The sequence below is a fragment of the Mastacembelus armatus genome, chromosome 5 (assembly GCF_900324485.2).
Source record: "Mastacembelus armatus chromosome 5, fMasArm1.2, whole genome shotgun sequence".
Taxonomy (NCBI): domain Eukaryota; kingdom Metazoa; phylum Chordata; class Actinopteri; order Synbranchiformes; family Mastacembelidae; genus Mastacembelus; species Mastacembelus armatus.
The window spans coordinates 10,313,151-10,335,531 of NC_046637.1; the positions used below are offsets into that span (position 1 = coordinate 10,313,151).

At 38.3% G+C, this 22,381-nt stretch overlaps 1 protein-coding gene across 2 annotated transcripts in view; it reads right to left on the reverse strand.

The window, feature by feature from the left end:
* vgll4b (vestigial-like family member 4b) overlaps positions 1 to 22,340 on the reverse strand; it is a 36,821-nt gene extending 14,481 nt beyond the window's left edge. The window contains exons 1-3 of one of the 2 annotated variants that reach the window (XM_026307667.2): positions 22,201 to 22,340; positions 20,523 to 20,596; positions 381 to 615 (exon numbers count right to left, since the gene is read on the reverse strand). In XM_026307667.2, the coding sequence (XP_026163452.1) occupies positions 381 to 615; positions 20,523 to 20,586 (299 nt within the window). In that variant the 5' untranslated portion in view covers positions 20,587 to 20,596; positions 22,201 to 22,340. Of the gene's footprint in view, positions 1 to 380; positions 616 to 5,791; positions 6,209 to 20,522; positions 20,597 to 22,200 lie in introns of those variants that run through there. The other variant, XM_026307666.2, reaches the window with a different exon arrangement.
* Between the last annotated feature and the right edge of the window lie 41 nt (positions 22,341 to 22,381).

Consider the following 22,381-nt stretch of genomic DNA (forward strand, 5'->3'; position numbering starts at 1 on the left):
CTACAAGGAGAAGACTGTGGAATCAGCTAAACCTGGTGTAGCACTATAGTGTCCAAACGGGGACTTCCGTGGATCCCACAAACACATGGTCCACAGAAACACTAGTGTCTCACTGAAATGAGACTTATTTTTAAAACTTGACGAGTTTTGGATATGCATATGTAGCATCTTGGAAGCTTCTTTACAAGCTACAGTGTGCTTGTGTGTGAAACAGATGAACAGAAATGAGAAGATTAAAGATCTACAATTTTCTAGCACTTCAGGAAATTAGTATCTAGAAATAACTATTTCAAGGTCCCTATAATGGATTTTATTAGAATGTGTGTAAGTGCCTGTTCATTTATACAACCTCAAATGACTGTCTCTGCGTATATACTCACAGCTGTGCAGCAAACATTCGGCTCATCTTTGCCACATGTTCATTGTCATCCATGTCACTGTCACCCTGGTCCCCACTCAGTTTCCTCTTGGTTGGGCTTATGGGAGGAGGACCCGTCCTGTGGTTGGAGATGGAGGAGGAGGAGGATGACGAAGAGCAGGAAGATGATGAGGAGGAGGAAGATGAGGACAGAGACAGGGACTGGAGTCTGGGGTCCCCCCTCAAAGCTGCTTCACCTGAAAGGGAGGAGAGAGAGGGAGAAAACAAACAGAAGAGAAACAGTTAATCAGGTAATCAGTTCTTAAACAGAAAAAGCAGACAAAACTAAACAGAATTTAAAGTATTGCACCTGCAGTGCAGAAAAAGAGCTATGTTATACAAAGGATATTCATGACGTGACATTTGGAAACTTCAAACAGGACTGCAAAAGACCTGGCAGATATTATGCTGTCAATACACATGCTTTCACTTCTCACATGGTTCTTAGCCATAGATTAGGGTAATTTTTCAAATTATGGTATTTTCAGGTAGAAGGTGACTGATTTATTACAAGGTGACAACAATAACTACTTCATAACTGTGTTTTACTGTACAGTCTGTGTTTCAGCTCAAACCATGTATTTTGTTGACTTATACATTTTGTTGAGAGCAGCAAAAACCTCTGGCATAAGCGGAGGAGTATCTGGTTATGAATGTTTTGAAAGAAATAGTTGTGGATGGGTTCTGCATACATGTGTGTGGTGTGAACTATTTCTCTCTGTGTCTGACTTCCCTCCAGTCTTGTCCTGGTACAGAAGACCTACAGAGTCGTCAGTGAGTGGGAGTGAGAGAAAAGGAGAATCAGGAAAACTACCACTGGCTCTGTCTCAGCACGGGGACTTTCCACTTCAGCCTCCTCTATCTGTCTTTTCCCAAACAAAACATAATGCCTCAAAACTCCCCATTACAACTTGCAGCTTTCTCCATAACTACTGAATATACTAAAATTAAGTTAGGTACTAATGTTACTCAGTCAACCAACTATTGCTCCTGATTCATTTCAAACCAATTTATGTTACAAACTATATGAACTGCAGTGTTGCTTACATTTTGGAAAATGATTTATTTATGCAGCATTAGTGCATTTGCACATTTGCAGCATTTTCTTTTTGAAGTTAAAGTTCAAATTTTCCATAATCTGGATGAATATGAGACTATTAACATTACAATCCTATAATGTTTGTTTACTGCAACATTTTCCGAGTTGCCTTCATTGCGAGAGGAAGTTACCTGTAAACTACAGTGGAAAGCGTTCCTTTGGATGCGGACGTACAACACTTGGAGGTCATAAAGTCTGAGTAAAAAGCAGTTTAAACATCTCTGAAAATCATTCTATCAGTACATCACAGCACGCACACATAAATGTGCATAGAAAAGTGTTTTTATTTAAACAGAATGTGGGCAATGCTCACCAGTGCTCACTATGTATAGTAAGTTTTAGCATGGCCTTACAAACACCACCACCAGCTCCTCCCACTCTGGCATGTTTCTGCTCGCCCCACTGTGCACCATGGCAACAAGGGTGACATCATTGTATCGGCAGGACAGGGGTGGCAGTGAAAGAAGAGAGACTGTAACACCACACTGTCCAATCAGGATCTGGACGCCTAACAGCTTATCAGAGTTTCACGACCGAAGCACTCAGCAAGGGGTGAATCTGTCAATGTTTCCCCTGCAAACAAATAAGATATTTGATTGTATAAAGTCAGATACTGTTGCTCTAACTGCTGCTCAATAGTGAACTTGAGCAACAGCATGTTAAGCTGGTTCAGGTTGGTGTGCCTACTTCAAACTATAACAAACACTCCAAACATTAAGCTTTTGATGTTCAGTTCAATTGCTTAGAGATTATGAGGATTTTAATAGTAGAATGCATGCAATGGGGTTATTGAAATAAAAATGCAACTGAATATGATACATGCACAGGAGCAGGTGAAATTAAAGTGCACAGAAGGGCGGACTGCCAACGCCAGAAAGGACCAAAACAACTTTGCAAGTATGTCCAATTTACCTGCAAATCAAAAAAAGACAAGAAAAACAAAAAGCAAGTACTCACACAATCACTGACAGGAGGCCATGCTTTGACATACATGAAAAAAATAGCTACAGCTTATAGTGTACGCATCATTAATAATGATTTAGAGTTCTGCAGTTTATAGGCATATCTGCAATATTTGTTCAGCAGGTAAACAACACACAACAATTTTCTTTGTTAAATCATCTCTACTCATCTCCATTCTTTTCCTTTCCTCTCTTTGCTCTCTCAGTTTATTAGCTCCACATGATCAAAGCCTATTTCTCTTGACAGAACTTCAAAAAGCTTGGAATCAGGATGAGATTGGATTACAAATGGAGGTGAACCTCTCTATCTTTCCATTTCTCTCTCTTTTTCCCCTTCTGATACATAAAAAAGATGAGTCCTAGCATGTCCTCTTCTTCCACTGCAAAGCAGCAAAGTAGTTATTTTTGGCTGAGTTTCTTAGTAACCTGAACTTAGCCCTGTGGGGTGCTTTAGGTCCGTAGAGGTTTTATGCTTTAAATACTCAAAAAAAGAAAGGAAAAAAAAAAAAACATACTAAAAGCTCTTCCACAGATGTTCTTGTCTGTGTGAGCTGAACTTTTAAACCGGATGTTACAAATGGTTTGATCTCTGATGGAAAGAGGAAAGGAAAACAAGACAGACAAAGGGTTAGATAGGTTGACAAAAATATATTTGGCTTTAAAAAGTTTTTGAACCATGTTTATTTTCACCTGCTCAACAAAAAAAAGGTACAGACAGTATCTCCCTGCATCCCTCAAGTGATAACAGCTTTACAGAATGAGAGGCAGATTTGAACATGCGGACACATGTCGTTTCACCCCTAAAACAGTCATTTCAAAAATATAATTAACACCACAGTTTCTTATGTCCAGAAAACAAAATCATTTGCTTTTAAATGGGAGCAATCACTTGGTGTAGTACTGAAGGAGATTAAAGCCTAAACTTAGCAGCTGTTTACCAAACTGTCGATGTAGGTAATTTAGTGCTGATAAACAATTGAATGGCCTTCCTTCATCAGTTAACAATGGACAACAACAAAATAATTTCATTGATGTTGATGTTTTTGCTTCTTTTTAATGATATAATTAAGATACTTGCCACATGCCACTTTTAAAATTTTATCTAATCATTACATAAATCATTAAACTTCACTTTAAGGTGACTATTACACTAATATAATATGGTCAATGAAAGGTATTAAGATTATGTATGTATGTGTGTTTGTCTGACCACACACATATACAATAACAAGCCAGCGCAGCCACAATGTCACAAAGCTCCTCCAACCCCTTCTCAGCTCAACATGTTTGAACATGAAGGGCCTTTCTTTCATTCTCTTTACTGATTGGCCCTTTTCCCTGTTTTTTATCTTTGTTTTCTTATCATGAGGCACATGATGAAGTCTGATTTTAGCTTTGTCAGCTAAAAACAACACACACAGAAACCCCCCAGAAAAACAAATAGATGGCCTAATCCTGCAGAGATATGCCTCCAGTGATAGAAATAAAGCATAGTGTCTAAATTCATCAGGTGAAAGAGACACCCAGAGGATATACATGTATAAAAATACCACTAAAAAGCAGTACCCTTCTATGCAGTCCTCTAATTTTGTTCACAGACAGACATAGATAGGATGAAACACGAGAAAGATGAAGCTTTGGAGTCACACAGAACCCCCAGCCCCCCATTCTAAATGGCTTCAATCCCAGGTCGGTGGCAGGTTTACCATTGCACATAAGACTGAGCGTTAAAAGAAACAGTAACTAAAATTTCAAAAGAATGGCAGGTGGGCTTAAACTGCTGAGCATTTTTACTTACAGCAGCACACTTTTTCTACAAACCATTAGAAACTGACAAAAACATAACTCTATTGACAGAGCCCTTTAATCACATGCTCAACCACCAAGAAAAGCATCTTGTGCTTTTGCCATCAATTTCAGTAAAGTCAGTGCAAACACAGTAACTCATCTCTGCATTTACCATGTTGACAGGCAGCAAGCTACAATTATTTGTCCTCTTATAAAGAGGTCCTAGACCATCTGCCACTTTGGTGCCAGCCTCTTTGCAAATATGCAAAATAATTTTCTGTCACACAATTTTAATACCAGTGCTATTACAAGTTCATTCTTGCAGATGAGCTGCTAGTTAGGAAAGAGCAGCACGGGGTTGGGGTGAGAATTTGAAGGACAGAGGAGAAAAGTTTATCATGTAATTGCTTTTCTTTTTTGTTGCTGTAACTTTTGCATTTAATCGGTTCTTCTTTATTTACAATCACGCCATTGTCATTATTATTTATACAAGTCCTTGTAGAATCTCTACAGACATGCTTGTGAAGGTAAAGAAATATTTTATCACTGCTGATGAAGCTGATTATGCATGATACATGGGGACAGGGTCAGGATAGAGGAAGAATCTCGCATCTAAGTAACCCCCCCCCCCCCCCCCCCCCCCCCCCAGAAAGACTGGATGATGTTACAAAGCCTGACATGTGAGCACTAACAGCAGAGGGGAGCTACACTACGCCAAAGTCAGCCACTTCGCAGAGATACGGCAGCTAACTATGTTCATGACATAACCTGAAATCCTACACTGCTAAACGCTACAGATAACCTGGTGTCAGCAGAGAGAAATCACGGCTCTTATCGAAAAAGACAGATTTTCAAATGCAAACCTTCTTGTTTGCTCTACTGTACTGCAATCACAAAACAACACACGGCGTCAAAGCTTCACACAGGATAACTATAGGAATATATTTACCAAGTTAAAGGAGTGTAAATGGTATAGCATGAGTCAGAATAACTGTGAAACTAGTAATACAGAATGAGTCAACCTTAGGAGCAGAGCCAATGAAATTCACACATGGCTTACAGACTGTTATTTCAGCCTTTGATCTCAGTAATTAGCCATGTCGTCCTTTGAGGAGACAGAAAATTGTACAACTCACTCAAAAAACACACCCAAGTCTTTGGGATAACGAGCAAATAGTTAAATAAAATGAAAACTAGCTAAAGTTAACCTTGCTGACGGTTATAACCTTAATTACGTTCTATGAAAAATGACGTACGTTACGTTACGTTGGCGTTAACGTTCAGTTCAACCCGTCGAAAAGTATTACAAACAGTCGAGGACGTGTAGAAATGTAATTAACTATGATTTGCTTATTAAAAACTACATTTTTCTCTTAAGGTTGTGGAAATGTTACAGCTAAGGCTCAGTAACTTGAGTGAAAACTTGGACCAACAGCGTCGCTAGCGCTAAGTCACAGCGTAATGGCAGAGTTTTAACAACAAGCGTGACAACCGCCCACAAACAGCCCAAACACTTCACTTTACCTTCGTAGCACAGGATGCCAATGTTGTTGTTCATTTTGTCCAGGTACTGGTAGTTCAACAGGTCCATTTTCGTTAGTAGCATTTATCGAGTTTAAAAAAAAAGACCAGCTTTTCTTTTTTCTTTTTTTTGCTGCGCTCAAACGATGGCCAAAAAGCTAGTTAAAGGCCCAGCCTCCAACTTTAGTTTTCTACACACCCCCTTAAAAAAGTCAAAAAAAACCGCAGGATACTATCGAAACCGGATTCCTCCAGTTATTCTACTGAGTTTAGGATACTTGTTTGGAAATGCGGGTAAATGTTTCACGGTGATAAAGAGCAAAAAAAAGGGAGAAAAAAAAAGAATAGCGTCAGCTCTCCTCACAGCCAGCTGTAAGTCGACTGCACTGACACGCAGGCTATGCTTGGTATGACTCCTATGCTGCACCAGCGCTGTGCTCTGCTGCTGACAGGGGCGCACTGGGCATGCTCGCTAAATCCCTGGAGCGCCTCAAATATCAGAGATGTTTTACCCGCAAGATCAGCCTCTCCAAACACGTACAGAGAGAAGAGGGGAGCTGCAGTTGTAATCCTGTATTTTTGTTTGTTTGTTTGTTTGTTTTTTTAAGAAGGGAAATAATACTTGTGTTGGAAGTTGGTTGCTGAGATAGGCTACAGCAGATGAGCACTGTGTCCCTCTAGGAATAAACTGTACAAGTGATAAGTGAGGAGATTAAAGAAGTCATAGAACTGATAAGATTGCTATATCCTTATCAAAGGGTGAGAGTCACTGCAGGAATATTATAGTGATAGGACACAGGCTATAAAGTTTGATAATGGAGTAAGGGAATAATGCAGTGATTGTTAATAGATTTGGAAGCAGGGAGAAGAAAGATGAAAAGTTAAGTAACAGGAAAGATAAAAGACAAAAGAGGCCAGGAGGGTAAATAAGTAATCAATGCTTCTTTTTATGAGGTTTGTGCTTATAAACCGATTCTTTCTTTCCACTCCAGCTACACTTTTTTTATGAGACTCCTAGTGAGCTGAATTAAGAAGTCAGTTAGTTTATGAGCTGACAGAAAGGAAAATAATCTGCAACTATTTTGACAGCAGATTAATTGTGTCAGTCATTTTTCAAGTCAAGATACAGCAGATTTCAGACTTTCAAAAATGCAGATTTGCTGGTTTGCTTGTAATACTGTAAACTGAAGTTTTGGTTGAATTAATCTTTTTGGATCAAAGACTAAACAATCAAAAATCATCAGTAATTGATAATATACAGCATATTGGCATTGTAACAGGTAACAAGGAATAGATTACAGTAACAGAATAGATTATATGCTAAATGTATACAGTGTGTGAAAATGCCAATAAATTGGCCGCAGTTGCTGTGTAAGTGGAAAGAAAAAAGAAAAGAAAAGAAAAAAAGAAAAAAATTGTATTAATTCTGATGGATATGAAAGTTATCAAATGTCCAGTGACTTTCAGAGTGGTTCACTTCTGCCCCCTGGTGTTTGAGATAGTCAGTGTCAGGAAAACACAACAAAATGACAAGAAATATAGATTATAATACACACAGTAAGAATAAAATATTTTCAACATACTAATAGAACTTAAATTGGAAACTGAAATGGAAAGTCAGAGGAATACATGAGAAGATGTAGTTGGTATCTACATCACAGATGAATAATAATGTCAATACCATCACAATACCTGATCTGTGTGAAAAAAGAATACAGGATGACTTAGAAATATAAGCAGGGTATCTGAATGAGCACGTACAGCAATCAACAGGGTGTGAATTGACCTTACTGTGAGTTTGCACACAAACACACATGTTGTCATGTGTTTGTGTTTTCATGTGACACATACCGGCACACACGCTGCGCCCCAAAACAAGCAACATCACGAAGGGTACTAAAAACACTATACTGAATCAGTATATATGACGCAGGTTTAAAGTCAAAATAAAAATTTACTTTCAATGCCTTTTGGTAAGAAACCAAAAGGAAGAGATTAAAGCTTTCAAGCAAGATGATTTACTTTTCTATCCTCATTAAAACTGTTGTAGACTTCATTTGACAGTAGACTGGATGGGCCGTTATTCAACCACCAAAGTCATGGCTGACGTCTGTATCACTAATAAGGGTCATTTTTAAATTCTAGCACTGCTCAAACTTGGACTGACAGATTACACAGGACGTTACACCCTCCTTCCCAATCACTCAACACTCATCCACACACAAGCAGTGACTACAAAATAAACACAAACACAGTATGTACGCATGCATCAACATAAACACCCTCATACCCTGCTTCACAAACACATCTTTCTAAACACCACCCCCCTTCTTTCTTGTACACAAGCATAAACACAAAGGCCTTTCCCCTCCTCCCCTGCTGGCCTCCCTCTCACAGTGGCTCTCAACTAAGGAACATGGTTCTTGTCTCAGTGGACGCCCATTGTTTCCAGTTTCACACACACAACAAGGCTGAGTTCAGACAGGGAGCCCATTCAGTGCTGCTGCTACAGCTGGTGCTGCAGGTGACAACTCATTCATAGGCTTAAATTCAAAAACCTGAAAAAAAAAAAAATAGTGGCCTGAAAATGAAAGTTATTGTCATGTACAGCAGTTGTAATGTCTTATGTTTAAAATGTGTGACAACACCTGTAGCAAGAAGTAAAAATTAAAACTTTTGAAACTTTTATAAAGCTCCAGGTGGATCAATGTTTTTCAGGAAATATTTCACTGTCTTGAAACACAGAGCTGTAAAAAGACAGCTTAGCTGTTCAGGTGGCGAGTACAGTGCATCTGTGCACAAAACCTCATGCCACATAAAAATATGGACAGATTGTCAGAATGAAAAGTCATTCATTTCTCAAAAGGACTAGTGCCCCCTTAAAAGGCTTCAAGACCCATTTGCCATCAGACTCAATTTTAACAAGTGCTTTTCAGCAGAGGGCCGAGGTGACTTTTAAACATTATTGACATTATTTTGCAGGGATTTATTTATTTGTATCCACTTCTCTAACTATGGAGTTCTTAATTTAACAATCAGATATATGATATAAAATCTAAAATCATTAGATCAAAAATCAATTCCAAAAAGTCAAAATTTCACCCTTGTTCAAGGAGGTAAGATTAAAATGTGTCAGAGGAATTAAAATTGCAGATCTAAATATCAGGGCCACCAGGTTATATTTTATTTAGGCAAAGTAAATCTCAGCAACAAGAAATGATTTCAAGCCACATTTTTTAAATTAACATTCACAGGCATCGAGCTAGAGCCAGAATAAGACAGTCAGCAACAGGACAATTAAACATAAAAGACCTGTCAGCTACTTTAACTGTGACTTTGACAAAGCTTGGTGGCAGCTCATTCAAGCTTTCACCAGTGGCTCTCTAAACCCATTTTCTACTGTTAAGACTGTCAAAAAAAAATAGCTTAAATATAAAATTGGTTCCCTAATATTCCACAATGGACTTATTCTATTTCAGGCTGCCATTTTTCATTTTTGCCCTTTTCTTTTTCACACAGTTAATTAGCTCATAATTTGACCAAAGATGATTATAACAATTTTCTCTATAATATATAATAATTACAATGACCATGCAATGTTAACATTGATCATCAATTAAAACCCACTGCATGTAAAGATGAACCAAACGAGCATTTAAGGAATGTAATTCTGGTTGTTACAGGGTTTGTTTCCTCGTGACACCTGCATTTACTTTAACATACACATCTGTCTTGCAATTTTCACATAAACCTGATTTAGAATTTACTTATAAAGGCAAACAAAATCTCTAACACAGTGTCTTTCTTCAGTCTGGCATGCTGTAAGACTGAACAGGTATACTAAGGAGATTAATGGTTACACAACAGGTTGGTGAAATGCCACCTCTTTTCTCCATAGAAATAAAATATGTTTTTAAATATAAGTTACTGTGGTAATAACCTTTTCTACCCACTGCTTGTTTTCTTATGTGACAACTGGCTTGTTAGAAAAAAGTATCTATATAATTAAATGCAAACTTTTTTGGCAAAGTATCATTGCCTACAAACTAAAACTAATCATACCAATGAATAATTTAACTAATACAGACTTGAGCTTGTTTATGAAGTTTCTATCCTTACAATATAAGCACTATTCTGTTTTTAGCTGGACCTCATCAGGTTCAGATTATGCTCAGTAATTATTTACCTTAGTTTCTATCTCAAATGGGCTAATCGTCCATTAACGCATCTGTCTTTCATTTATTGGTGTGGGTACACAACCACTCGCCATTCCTGCTTTCCTGTCATTACCATCCCTACTTCCTGCCTTTATATTTATTTAACTAATCTATCAGGACAAGGAGCTGCAGGACCTACTTAATCTCCTCCGGTGTTGCATGTCTCTGTCTGAACAGGCTTGAGCTTCACCGGGGAGTGGGTGTGTCTGGATAACAACAAGGCAGGTGGTGAGTCATCCTAATGCTTTATAACATGCGCCACTGTTGTGACACAAACACTGTCAGAATAAAAGACTGTAGCCAGGTCATTAAGAAAAAGGTTGACTTTGTTTTGCCTTTCTAACTTCATATTAGCCATTCTAGTTATTTACTTTTATGCACAGGTGAGAATGACCAAAAAGAGGATCATTTTGGTGTAAGTTCCCCAAACTGGCCTTAAACCTGAGTATAAAAATGCTCTTAAATAAGCCAGGATGGCGGAAAACTGCCAGAGATCAAAGGTTAAATCTTTGATTACTTTATGGCGTCCTCTGGCGAAATACCGTCACCACATTACCGGCAATGTTTACATGGTGACATAATGGACTGAAGACATTTATCCCCTCTGTAGTTTGTTGTCTCAGCTCTTGGTATCAGGGAGGTTAGTTAACTCTTTCCAACAAACCCTGAGGTTATAAAAGGTTTCATTACACACAAAATGTCTACAGACACCTGACAGGGCTGTATTTAAAGTTCTGATGCTACTGTTTGACAGTTTTTAAACCATCTACAAATCCTATATGGATTAATTCCTGTTTCTCATAACCATCATGGAACAAACACAAGCTCAGTTTATTACAGGGGCAAAATTACACAGCTGTAACGAGATACCTGGACAGAAAATTTCTGGGAGTGTTTGGCTGAAAAGATCAACACACACACTCATAATAACAAGGAAATATCAGGTTGCCACACCAAAACAATGATAACAACGGGTGATTATGTGGTAGCAAAGCTATTCTGTCATCTCCTACCCTTGTGTGCCTGTGTGCGGTTTATGAAAAGGAGGAAACTGTCAAACATTAACAAATCTAAAGTTTAGTTTAATTCTAAACACTGGAACTACATATCCCACAAAACATTAGTAATGTTGTGTGACTGTAAAATGCATTATATTGTGAGTTGCCTTTTTAAAAAGGGATGCTCTGATTAATTTGTGATATATTTAACAGCTTATATTGATATACTTAATAGGAGGAAGTTATGGCAAAATAAATCTATGGTTGAAATCAAACTGTGGACGTGGTAGGTACTGTATATGGTAGCTATTTCATTGCTATATATTCGCACTAGGCTAGCGGATGTGTAATTATTATTAGTGATAGTTGTAGCATGTGACAGAGACCTGTTCGCATATGTTGGAAGTCCCAGTTTACAATCAGTGCACGGCAGATGTCACCCACAAAAATCCACACATGGTATCCAACTGTACTGTGGGCCACGTGGACATCTATTCAAAGAGGGTGCTGTATTCATTATCCTGTTGAGCACTTGCATCTCAAACAATGGTTTTAAGAAAGTGAAAGCAATCATGCCATATTCATCACTGATGGCCCATTGTGTTTACTTTTCACAGCAGTTTGTGCTGTTCCAAAGTTTACACTTGGAAGAGTTTCTGAATTCTAATATTACATAGTAGTGCCATTAAATAGGAACCCAGACCACCAGTGTATTATTATAATCAGTGGCTTTTCAGCAATGTTATGTAATCTGCAGTGACAAGAAACAAGATAAGCCAGCTGTGGCCTGTGTAAAGTGTGCTATGCAGCCAAGATATCTCAGTCATGTGACCCACTCATTCTTAAAGTGGGCCATCTTGCCTCTCTTTTACTATTTGAGTAATCTGTCTCACTCTTCTCACCTTCTGTTTGCTCTTTTTTTCTCTCATGCTGTCTGCACCCTTTGCCTTACAGATTTAACAAAACTCTTCTCTTACAATGAAACATCAGGCCCCAGCAGTTTTTGTTAAGTGTCCATCCTGGACCACTTCTTTTCTCCCCTTTCTCCAACCATAAAGTGCTCCCCTGCAGTCCTCCACTCCAAATTTGGGAAATAAAAACTATAAGGTAAATAAAGGTCTGTTACATTGCTAATTTGGTGTTAGGTGTGTTTAAATTACTTTATGCCACAACAGATCTGATTTCTGGTAATGGAAATTGATCGCTGTTTTTCTAAGGTATTACTATGTATTAGGTATTTTATTGAATGATAAAATAAAATAAAACTGTTGTAATTTTGTGTTGTTTGCCGACTTTTCTTGTTGAATACCTGCACAAGTCTGGAACCATTACTCAACTGAACTTCACTAAAAAGGTGTTCATACTTTTTTGCACTACAAATGTTACCTTTTCCTTTGTCTGAGGCAGCTCAATCCTGTTTCATTTAATTCTGAGTAACTATGGCGAGTACTATCAAAAAGAGAAGAATGCAAAGTATGTGTGGTCAGCACAGCTCTGAGGAAAAGGTCCTTCGCTAAGACGACAGAAATGTTATGGGACCAGAAAGCGTGGCATTTACTGAGAGCGAATGTACGACATGAATTCTTTCACATTTTCAGTCTTAATGCCAATACTTACAAAGGTTGCATTGACCAGGACACAAAATTTGAGTAACCATTCTTGTGAGGTGAAGGGCCATATAAAGCTATACACTGACAATGTGATTGAGGCCAGCGTTTAGGAAATTTTGATGCGCAGGACGGAGAGAGAAGATTCACCTATGAAAAATGGTAGTGATAAAAATTCTATGTGAAATATTTATCATAATATTTGTCAGAGAAGCATATGGTATCTACACCCTCCCCAGCCCAAAAAAAGAGGAAAAAGCAGAGTAAGAAGCCTGGAGTCAAACCAAATTTACCACATAGAATTTGGGGGGAAAAAAAACATCATTTAAATGTTGCTGGAATAACAAATGATAGGTGAAAACACATCTTTGCTACAGTTAGCTACAAATAACTATTTTAGAGATGAGACAAGGACCTGAAAGCCAAAAAAAGCATGTAGTCTTGTTCAGAATGAAGATGTACATATGAAAGAATATACTAACACTTTCAGTTGAAGTGTAAAACAGAAATGCCGTGTATAAAGAAAAACAAGGGTCGATTATATTTAGCCTTGTGATTTGGCACAGTGACCCTTTAACACTTGACCTCTGACCTTGTGACCATGACAGCCCCTTGGCTTCAGGTCCTAATGGCCAACTGCTGAACCATGACACAGACAAAGCAGTGACGGGAACATAAGCACCTGTGTGCATTTGTGTGCTTTTGTGCGTGTGTGTGTGTGCGTGTGCGGGTGTGTGTGAGAGAGAGAGAGAGAGTTTGTCCATAGCTGAGAGAAGTGTGTGTGTAGGGGCACAGAAATGATGCAGTTAAGAGGGTCAGACCAGAAGACACGGACTAATGGTAAGAGGGAAACAACCAGTCATTCATACGCCATAAGTAAGCATGTTAGAAATTTCTCTATGCCCACTTTGGCTTCAAACTTAGCTCTCCTTCAGAATTAGAGTATACATATAACAATCAAGAGTCCAAAACCCACTGACTTATGATGAACAACACAGGCTTAAGGAGAGCAGCAGGTGATTTGACCACAGAAGCCATGAAAATATGTCTACACAAACTTCAAATTGGCATGCTTGATGACTGGATTTGAGCATAAAAGAAAATAAACTGCCAGACTACTGCCCATGAGAAATAGAATGGCAATGGACCCTATGTCGATAATGCAACATAGGGTCTCAGCAGCCTTTTAATGTCCGTCCTGAACCTCTATTCCTTCAAATCTTTTTCCTTTCTCTGTCTCCAGCTACTGTTGCTCACCACTTCCCCTGCACTCCAGCTTGAATGCAAAATATTGTTCATGATAGAAAAAAAGACAGTGGCTGCACTTTCACATTCAGGCAATTCAGTGTGTAATTGTGCAACATACTGGAACACAGATGAATACTGACATGCACATCTTTTCCATGCAGCAGGTTAAGACATTCAATATTGAGACAAGTTAACCTCGAAGTGATACTATCCACAATTTTATGCCTATTCCTTCATCACGAGGGCCCAGTTTGTGTTTAACTGCTTTCAGAGCCAGTTTTACTACACGCAGAAATGCAGATACAATTTTATTACACATTATTGACTCTGTCCATCACAGTGCTAGACTATAATTGGTTAAACTGCAGCCTTTGTTATATTTTATCTTTTTGACTCCCAACCATTAAGAGCAACAAGCAGACCAACAGCAAAACTTCTCCTGTTCTCACGACCTTGGTCAAGGGCAAAAATAGGATTCCTTCAGTGATGCCTCACATACTGTAAATGTCTTTTCTGATGAGTAAAAAAAAAAAGAGCCAAGCAATAGAGCAATGAAGTCAACATTAAAGTAGGACAAGTGTTATGTTGTACATCAGCTATACATCACTGGCACCATAAAATCTTTATAACACATAAAACTTTTTACTGATAACCAAGATTTATCTATTGCAGACTTCTTGAGCCCCACACACACACTGATAGGAGGTGATAGCTCAAACAGTGAGTTTATGACATACTCCTAACAGGCAACAAACACTGATTAGGACCAACAGGAAAATAGAATATAAAACAAAGGTAGTGGTGGAGACAGCATACAGCCTTCCATGTATACATATTAGTGCCTGTCTGTTCATTTAATCACAAGGCATGCTGGCTGTTCATTCATTCAGTATAGTCACTGGAGTATATAAATCTTGGTCATCTGTGACACTATTTCAAGTTTGTAATCTTATTGTGTGAGCAGAGTCAACACTGACAATAGCATTTCTTACTCTCAGAACTATGGCTCTTTCAGTTGTCAACAGGATCAGTAGGACATGACATGACGCCATAGCCAGAGGGCAATTAACTTAGCATGGAGTAAAAACTGGAAACACAGGAAAAGTGGGCCCAGCTTTGTTTAAAAGTAAAAGAAAATTCACCTGCCTAGCTCATCAATTAATCACCTGTTTTAGCTGAAGAACAAATGCCACTGGACATTTTAGCAGTGACTTTCTGGATTTTTGCTGTTATATGGAGGTTGCCATTCAAGCAGCAGACACTCCAGGAACTACCACACTATTTCACACTGTTGAACAGGAGCAGACATGTGTACATGTTGCATGTTTTTAATCATATAAAAAAAAAGAGCTGACAATGGGTTTAGTAACCCGCAAAAGTACATTATCAAGCTGCCTCCAATGCATCAATGCCCATGTTATTCTTACCATGACTGGCTGTGTTACTGATCCACGCTTTAAGTCTCACTTCACTAACTTCAAATTGCCTTACGAAGCAACGCAGGGAAGACAAAAAAACAGAGATGCTGCACAACCCTTGTGTCATATTACCCACACAAGCATAGAGAGAAATCTATTAGAAACCTGCAAAAGCTGGAGGGCAAACCCACTCCTTTCTGAAGAAGCTGTACACACATGCCAAAACCTAACCCATCCCACTCATAGGCATGAATCTTTGCTAAAATGACCTTCTACCACGAATACAGATTGCCTCCAGCGAGGTTTAGACAGCGTGCCAACGTGCAAGATCTCCGATTTCACTTTCAGTGATGAGTATACACATCATCAAGCATTAACAGGCCCTGACTAGTCTCCCCTGTTCACTTGCTGACAGGACTGCCCTACCACACTTTAAGAGTTTAAAATGCTCACAAACCCATTTGCCAAATTTAGTTTTTGCAATGTAAGCTGCCTGGACACCAAAGACTACAGAATGGCATTGCAGCTCATGGTCACAATGACCAGGTTAATTTTCAGATTGCCTGCCCTGTACAGAATCAGCTTCCATTGCATTCATTAAATAAACATGAAAATATAAGCCTACAGGCCACAACATTGAGTAAATGTGTCCCAAAGGATCCAACAAAAATGAAAACGAAAGGCACAAAAATCCAGAGAGGATTGAGGATTTGAATCAGTTTTGTTTAAAAAGAGCTTTGAGAATCTGCTGTCGCTTTAAATTCATGCTCCTATTTAAACAAGAGTCTACAGCATGCAACATGCTAGCAGCACAGTGATGCTTTCAAATAAATGTTCAAGTTAGCATGCATGGGTTTTGGGTTTTTTTAATGCTGAAATTGAATTAGCTCTGCAGTTTTAAAGGCTGCAGGTTGTGGTGTTGTTGCACTACATGTATTAAACTGTTAGGGGTTCATAATGTTTTGTCTATCATCTATATTACCTCTCTGAGCTTCATCCAGTGCAAGAATGACATAGAACAGCGTATGTGCTTTGATAAACTGCTTCCCTTAGACCAAAACCCTCATAAAGAACTAGGAAAAAACTTCCAGTGTTTGAACAAACCATGGAAACTATAACAATGAATGGGAGATTCTGTGTGTGTGTCTGTAACTGTGTGTCTCTATACAAACAAGCAGGATTTCAGTCTACAGAACTGGAGCAGAGGGCACTTTACAGATCTCACTCAACCATCTTTTCTTGGCACCAGTTCTTTTGTTGTGGTTCCTGCTAAGAACAAAAGGTCCATATTCCATCTCTCCTGTATGGCTCTAGGCCACCAGCCCTCTGTGGAATAACTGACCTTGATTTAACATCTAAAAACCAAAAACCATGGTCAAGGCATGCTGGCAATTTCACTAAATTAACATTAAAACCAAAAGCTACACAAAAATATTTTTATATTTTTTTAAAAATCTATATTTTATATATAAAATGCAGTGTTTTCGAAACACTAAGAGCCTGTAGCGAAATCCAGATTGTGTAAGGTTGATTTCAAATACAGGTTTGCTTTCAGGCAGGGTGGAGCACACTGTACGATCTTCCAAGTAGCCACCAAAATTGCTATGGAGGGGTGATGGCAAGTATTAAGCAATTCCCTACATTCACCATTAAATATAAAGCACAGATTACTTCACTGCGTTTTTAGAAAGTGTATAATTACTGTATACTCAAGATCAGGGCTGTTTGTCTTAAGACCTATGATTAGCATTGAATGCAGACAGCTTGTCCTTTCAGTCTGACATCATGATTCAGTGTTTATGCATCTATCTACTGTATGTCAAAGAGAATGAAAAAGTTTTATTCTGTTTTTCTAGGATCATATCAAAATGCCAAAAAAAAAAAAAAAAACCCTCAAAAAAAGTTTTTTTCTGACCTGGCACCCACATTCTTCACTCTAAACATTTTTCCACTGCTGGGAAAACCTTAAAATGGCTATACTTTGGATAAAGTTTAAACATAATGATGCACTGCTGTGTTTAATGACCTCTCTTTTTGCAGTTAATTGTCACCTGGTTACCCATAAATGTGGCTGAAACCTGTGTTATCCTTAAGTTCACGTAAAAAAAATCTGATCTGTCCAATTAATTAAAAGTCATCAAAACCTGGTTTCTTTAATTCAACAATAATTAAACTAAATAATAATAATTAATAATATTTTTATAATTATTAATAATATATTTTTTTTAGAATATGAATAATAATTTTAATAAATATTAAATTACAGAAACCAGGTTTAGATGACTTTTAAGAAATCAGGTTAAACGGAAAAGTCAACTGTAACCCAATTACTTCAGTGAATATAAACACACTGACCCGCAACTTTATTGTTTTCATTCACTGTCACCAATGTTGTTTTCAACCACAACAGGCAGCTATTCCTTCTTGAAAAAAGAGCATGATGAAGCATTTAGCTTCTACAGATCCAAATGTGTCCCCCAGGAGTTAGTGGGGACCAAACACAAAATAAATATTCATTGAAGTTGGTTTCTGTTTGAATGAAGTATCGGTCTGATGTTTCAAATAGTCACTGCTTAGATTTGATTACTTAACATCACTATGATGGAGTGTAAAATACAGCATACCTGTTTTCAGTTTTCACTCAATGTTTGCAGCTTCCTCTGCTTTCTACACTTTATATATAATTAAGGGATAAGGCCAAAACGTCTGGCTACACATAACAGTGAATGAAGCTAGCGGAGTAGTGTAAACAGAGCAGAGATCATGCACATTCAAAGTTGACTCTTCCTTCAGAGCCTGTAAAAAGTGATTGTCTGTTTTCAAACAATGGATTGCTACAGTACAGATGAATATGCTAAACCAGAGTCTGGATTCACACACATTATGGTGAGTACACAAAATACTGGCTGGTTTCAACCCTTATGGAACTTTTGGAAAAAAAACAAAACCAAAAAAACATCACAAATTTTTTTACTCTCTCAGTATTTTAATTTTTGAACTACTGTTTCATTCTTTTCCTTGTATAAAATGTTTTTTACTTGTTTGCTTTCTGATACACGTCCAGGATTAAAGCACAGTCGTTTGCATGTTATATATTTATAGTAGTAGTATATATTTTTAATCTCTCTCAGACATATTTGTGACTTTCTGTGATATAAATACAACTGAATTGACATGAACCTATAAGGCAGTTCCATGATATAGATCTATGGTTGTGATATTTCAAATTGTATCAACTGTGACTAATGCCTTCTACTAGTGTGTGCAAAGTATTGCTTTACTGTAAATGTATAAGCAGAAAGAAAACAGAATCAGTCAGGATTTGCCCCATTTCAATAAAAACTTATGTGTTTTCTTTAAGTTTTTTCTTTTCTAAGCACTTATATTCACACAGTCTTAATTAATCTGGGCCAAGGCCAACAATCCTATTTCAGTATATTGGTGTAGTATATTCTCCGTTTTAGAGCCAAGAACCACAACCTCAGATTTGACTTAATACATTATTCATAAACTGTAATTCCAGTTCCCTCAAGAAATCTTTTTGTGTAATTATCTGAAAAATTTCTTCCCAGCAGAGATGGTTTATCTGCAGGGGTGTACTTTAAAAACCTAACAATGCTTTTCATTTCAGGTTTTAAATATTGAGAACTGCAGCACTGCCCCAGCAAGTCCCACTATGACCCTGTCCCTGTAAGTTGAAGCAGCTGTTGTGAAAACGGGCCCAAGCTTCTCCCTGTTCTGTGGCAAGTGCTCTGGTGTCAAGTGTTGCATGGGCATTACAAAGCCTTGTCATAAATGCAAACGAGCAGGTAGAGGCGATTGACTCAACTGCCTGTTGGTCTGGTTGGCTGGCTGAGCTGTAGCTGGTTTGGCACACTAGCTGGTTGGTGGACTAGTTCTGTGAGCTGGCTGGTTCACTAGTTCACCCATTTTTCCTTGCTCTATTGTTAAAACACTTTGAGTGCTTTGTCCTTGGACAAAGAGGCCATGAACGACCCACAACAAAAAGTGACATCAGTGCAGAGGAAAAAACAAAAACCCTGCAGGGGAGCGAGGGAGCACGGGAGGCAGGGAGGGGAACTCCCTTGCCATTTTACTCAGAAGTGCAAGGAAGCTGATATTCCACTTATATAAGGTGAACCATTATGGGGCAAACTGATGTCATGTAAAAATTCTCAGTCTCTCAAAACACCAATAAAAACAAGTGATTACCTAACAGTATATTTTGCTGTATTATTCTGTTTACTGTGTATTCAACATTAATCAAGTGGCATGCAACTTTTATAGACAGTGAACTCTAAAGGAAGAACTTTTCTATGTATAAAATGGACTTAACAGCAAGCTTCTACCGTATTTACAATATGAACTTTTCTTAATGGAACTGGTTCCTATTAAGAATTCCAATTTATTTGCCCCCTGGTGCTTCCAGAGCTTTAAATTCCACCACAATATAAAATAAATATGTGAAAATTAATAAGTTCTAGTCACTCTTTTTTTCTCTACAGCAGTAAATTACATTTGTTAGTGCTGTGCTGCCAGACACCGCTGTAGACAATACATAAAAAACATAAAGTAATCCACCACCCACAAACAGAGAAGATCAATTATCCACTGGTACCCATTGAATGTTAAGTGCCCCTCAGTTCTGGGCCCTGCTTGCAGTAGAGGGGCCTGCTGAGAAGGATTGGCATTTTTTCCCTAATCTCGGAAGGAATTTTTTTTTTTTTTTTCAGCAAAGCCAGAAGTTTTCAGACATGATTGGTAGAGGAAGAAAGAAACAACCGAAGAAGTCAGTGCACGAGAAAATAACAATGGAAACGTGGAGATTGAAAAAGAGCAAGATGAGATTGTGACACGGACTAAAAGTTAGAGAAAAAGAGAGTGACTAAAACAGATATGCAAACACCACCGCACCCTGATTCCAGTGAAAGCAGGTTAACACAAGCAAGCAGCTAGTTAAAAAGCAGCGCTCATGGCAGTTGAGTGCGGTTGGTCTTATTTGCCTTTGTACCTGCAACTTTGAGCTTGCACCGCACAAAGACGCCTATTGTGTTAGGTCAGAAAACAGTCCGGGGCACAGGCCTATTGCACTTAATTGATGTGTAACTCAACTCACATCAGCTCTAATCAACTCTAATCTGCACAAGTCCAGAATGGAAGAGGAGGGGAAAAAAAACATGTCTCTGAACTTAAATTTTGCTGACATACAAACACAAAAGGACCCACAGCTTTGTGAGAAAACTTACTCTCTTCTTCATTCGCATGAACAAATGATGCTGCTCTTGACAGAACATCCAGTGGAGTCTCCATGCTTGGATGCCTGCGAAACAGAGGGGAGGGCACTGTGTTGAAAAGCTTGTTTCAATCATTATAATTTGGTGCTAATTACAGTTCATACATGTTAACCTAGAATATTGAAATGATTGAAAAATAAAGTCTCAGCTTACAATAAATTAATGTTTGTTTATTTAATAAATATTTATTTGTTGTATTTATTGCGAGGATCAGTAATTTTTTCCCTTGGAATTCATCTGAAAGCCAACAACGAGCTCAACACAAATAACTGAACCAACTAAAATAGCAGTGTTTTGTCCACATTTTTCCTATAATTACAACATAACTATGTGGTTCTTTCCAGGAGCTGGACAATAAACCAAATGTATTGAATGACAATCATTGTGAATCTCTTACTGACCGAGATTTATCATGGCCGATGCCTAAAACCTACAATTAAACTGAGACTAGATGCAATGATCAGCCACATCTAACCAGCCCTCAAGTCCAGAAGTCATAGTCTTTTCAATGATCATATTCTAAATGATGAAAATATATAAAAAGAAAACCCAGCATATCAAAGGAAATCAATCATTTGGTGAAAAAAGGCCTGGTGGATTATCCCAGTGCCTGAGCTCACATCTACAGAGAGTTTGTTTTGTCCAAAACCCCCAGATATTCAGTTTATTATGAAGAAAAGCATTATATCCTATGGATATATAAGACTCAATTAGGGGGAAGTCGGCATATTAAGTACGTGAACTTTTGACACCCGAAGTAATTGCATATTCCTGATAGTATTCTGTACTTGAGTAAAGTATTTCATAGGGTTGCATTGATCACTTTAAAGGGCAGGATTACTCCACCACTGCATCACTGTGACCTTCCTGTGATATTTGGTCCGTCTAAAATATGTTTAGTGATGTTTTTTTGTTTTTTTTACATTTTTAGGATTTTTCTCCTACAAAGCTGAGCCTTCATTCTAGCTGCGCTATGAAAGGTATTTGTGGATTACAAAAAAAAAAACAAAACAAAAAAAAAGCTCCAACGCGCTTCTCTTCCCTCTCTCTGCATTCCTAAGATACCTTTCTCACATTTCTCCACGAAAACTGCCTTTGGAGCAAGACTGTCATTAAAAAAAATATATAGCCCCGCAGCTGCACTACTACGCTGCAAACATGTCATGTTTCTAACGCCAACTAACCTACGTGGTGCGCCCGAAGAAACGCGAGATCGAGTCCAACCAAAGTGAAACTGATTATATTAGTAGCAAGTGCGTCTGCTTTTATTCCCACCAGCCGCGCAGAGTATTTATATCAGCCTGACTCATCAGACATATGACATATCCACGGCAAAATAGTCTGGCACTAAGGTAAAGTTGGCACAAGAGAAAACCGATTCATTCACCCCCCCGCACTTTGAGGAGAGATGTTCCAAAATCCGTCAAGCTGTTTTGTTTTAAATTGTATGATAAGAGAAAGGTCGGGAAGCCGCTAGTGTTTTTATGAATGAAATTTAAACTCTACCCATCGTACATCAAGGGACAGTCTTCATTTATAACCTGGAGATATCTCAACTCTCATCGCGCGTACAGACAAACCCGGACCAAATGTCAGGCACACGCACAACTTCATGTTTTGCAGCACTTACCTCCTTCAAGCGCCACTTTGGTATCTTCCAGTATGATAAAGTCCACACGAGAAATAAATCACAACAACAACAAAAATATGTAGATACAAAACAAAAAGCCGCGGCAAAACGGCCCCGGACGAGGGAGGAAAACAGTAGCCGAGCTGTCGGGACAAAGTTGGCTGTAAAGGAGGAAGAGGAG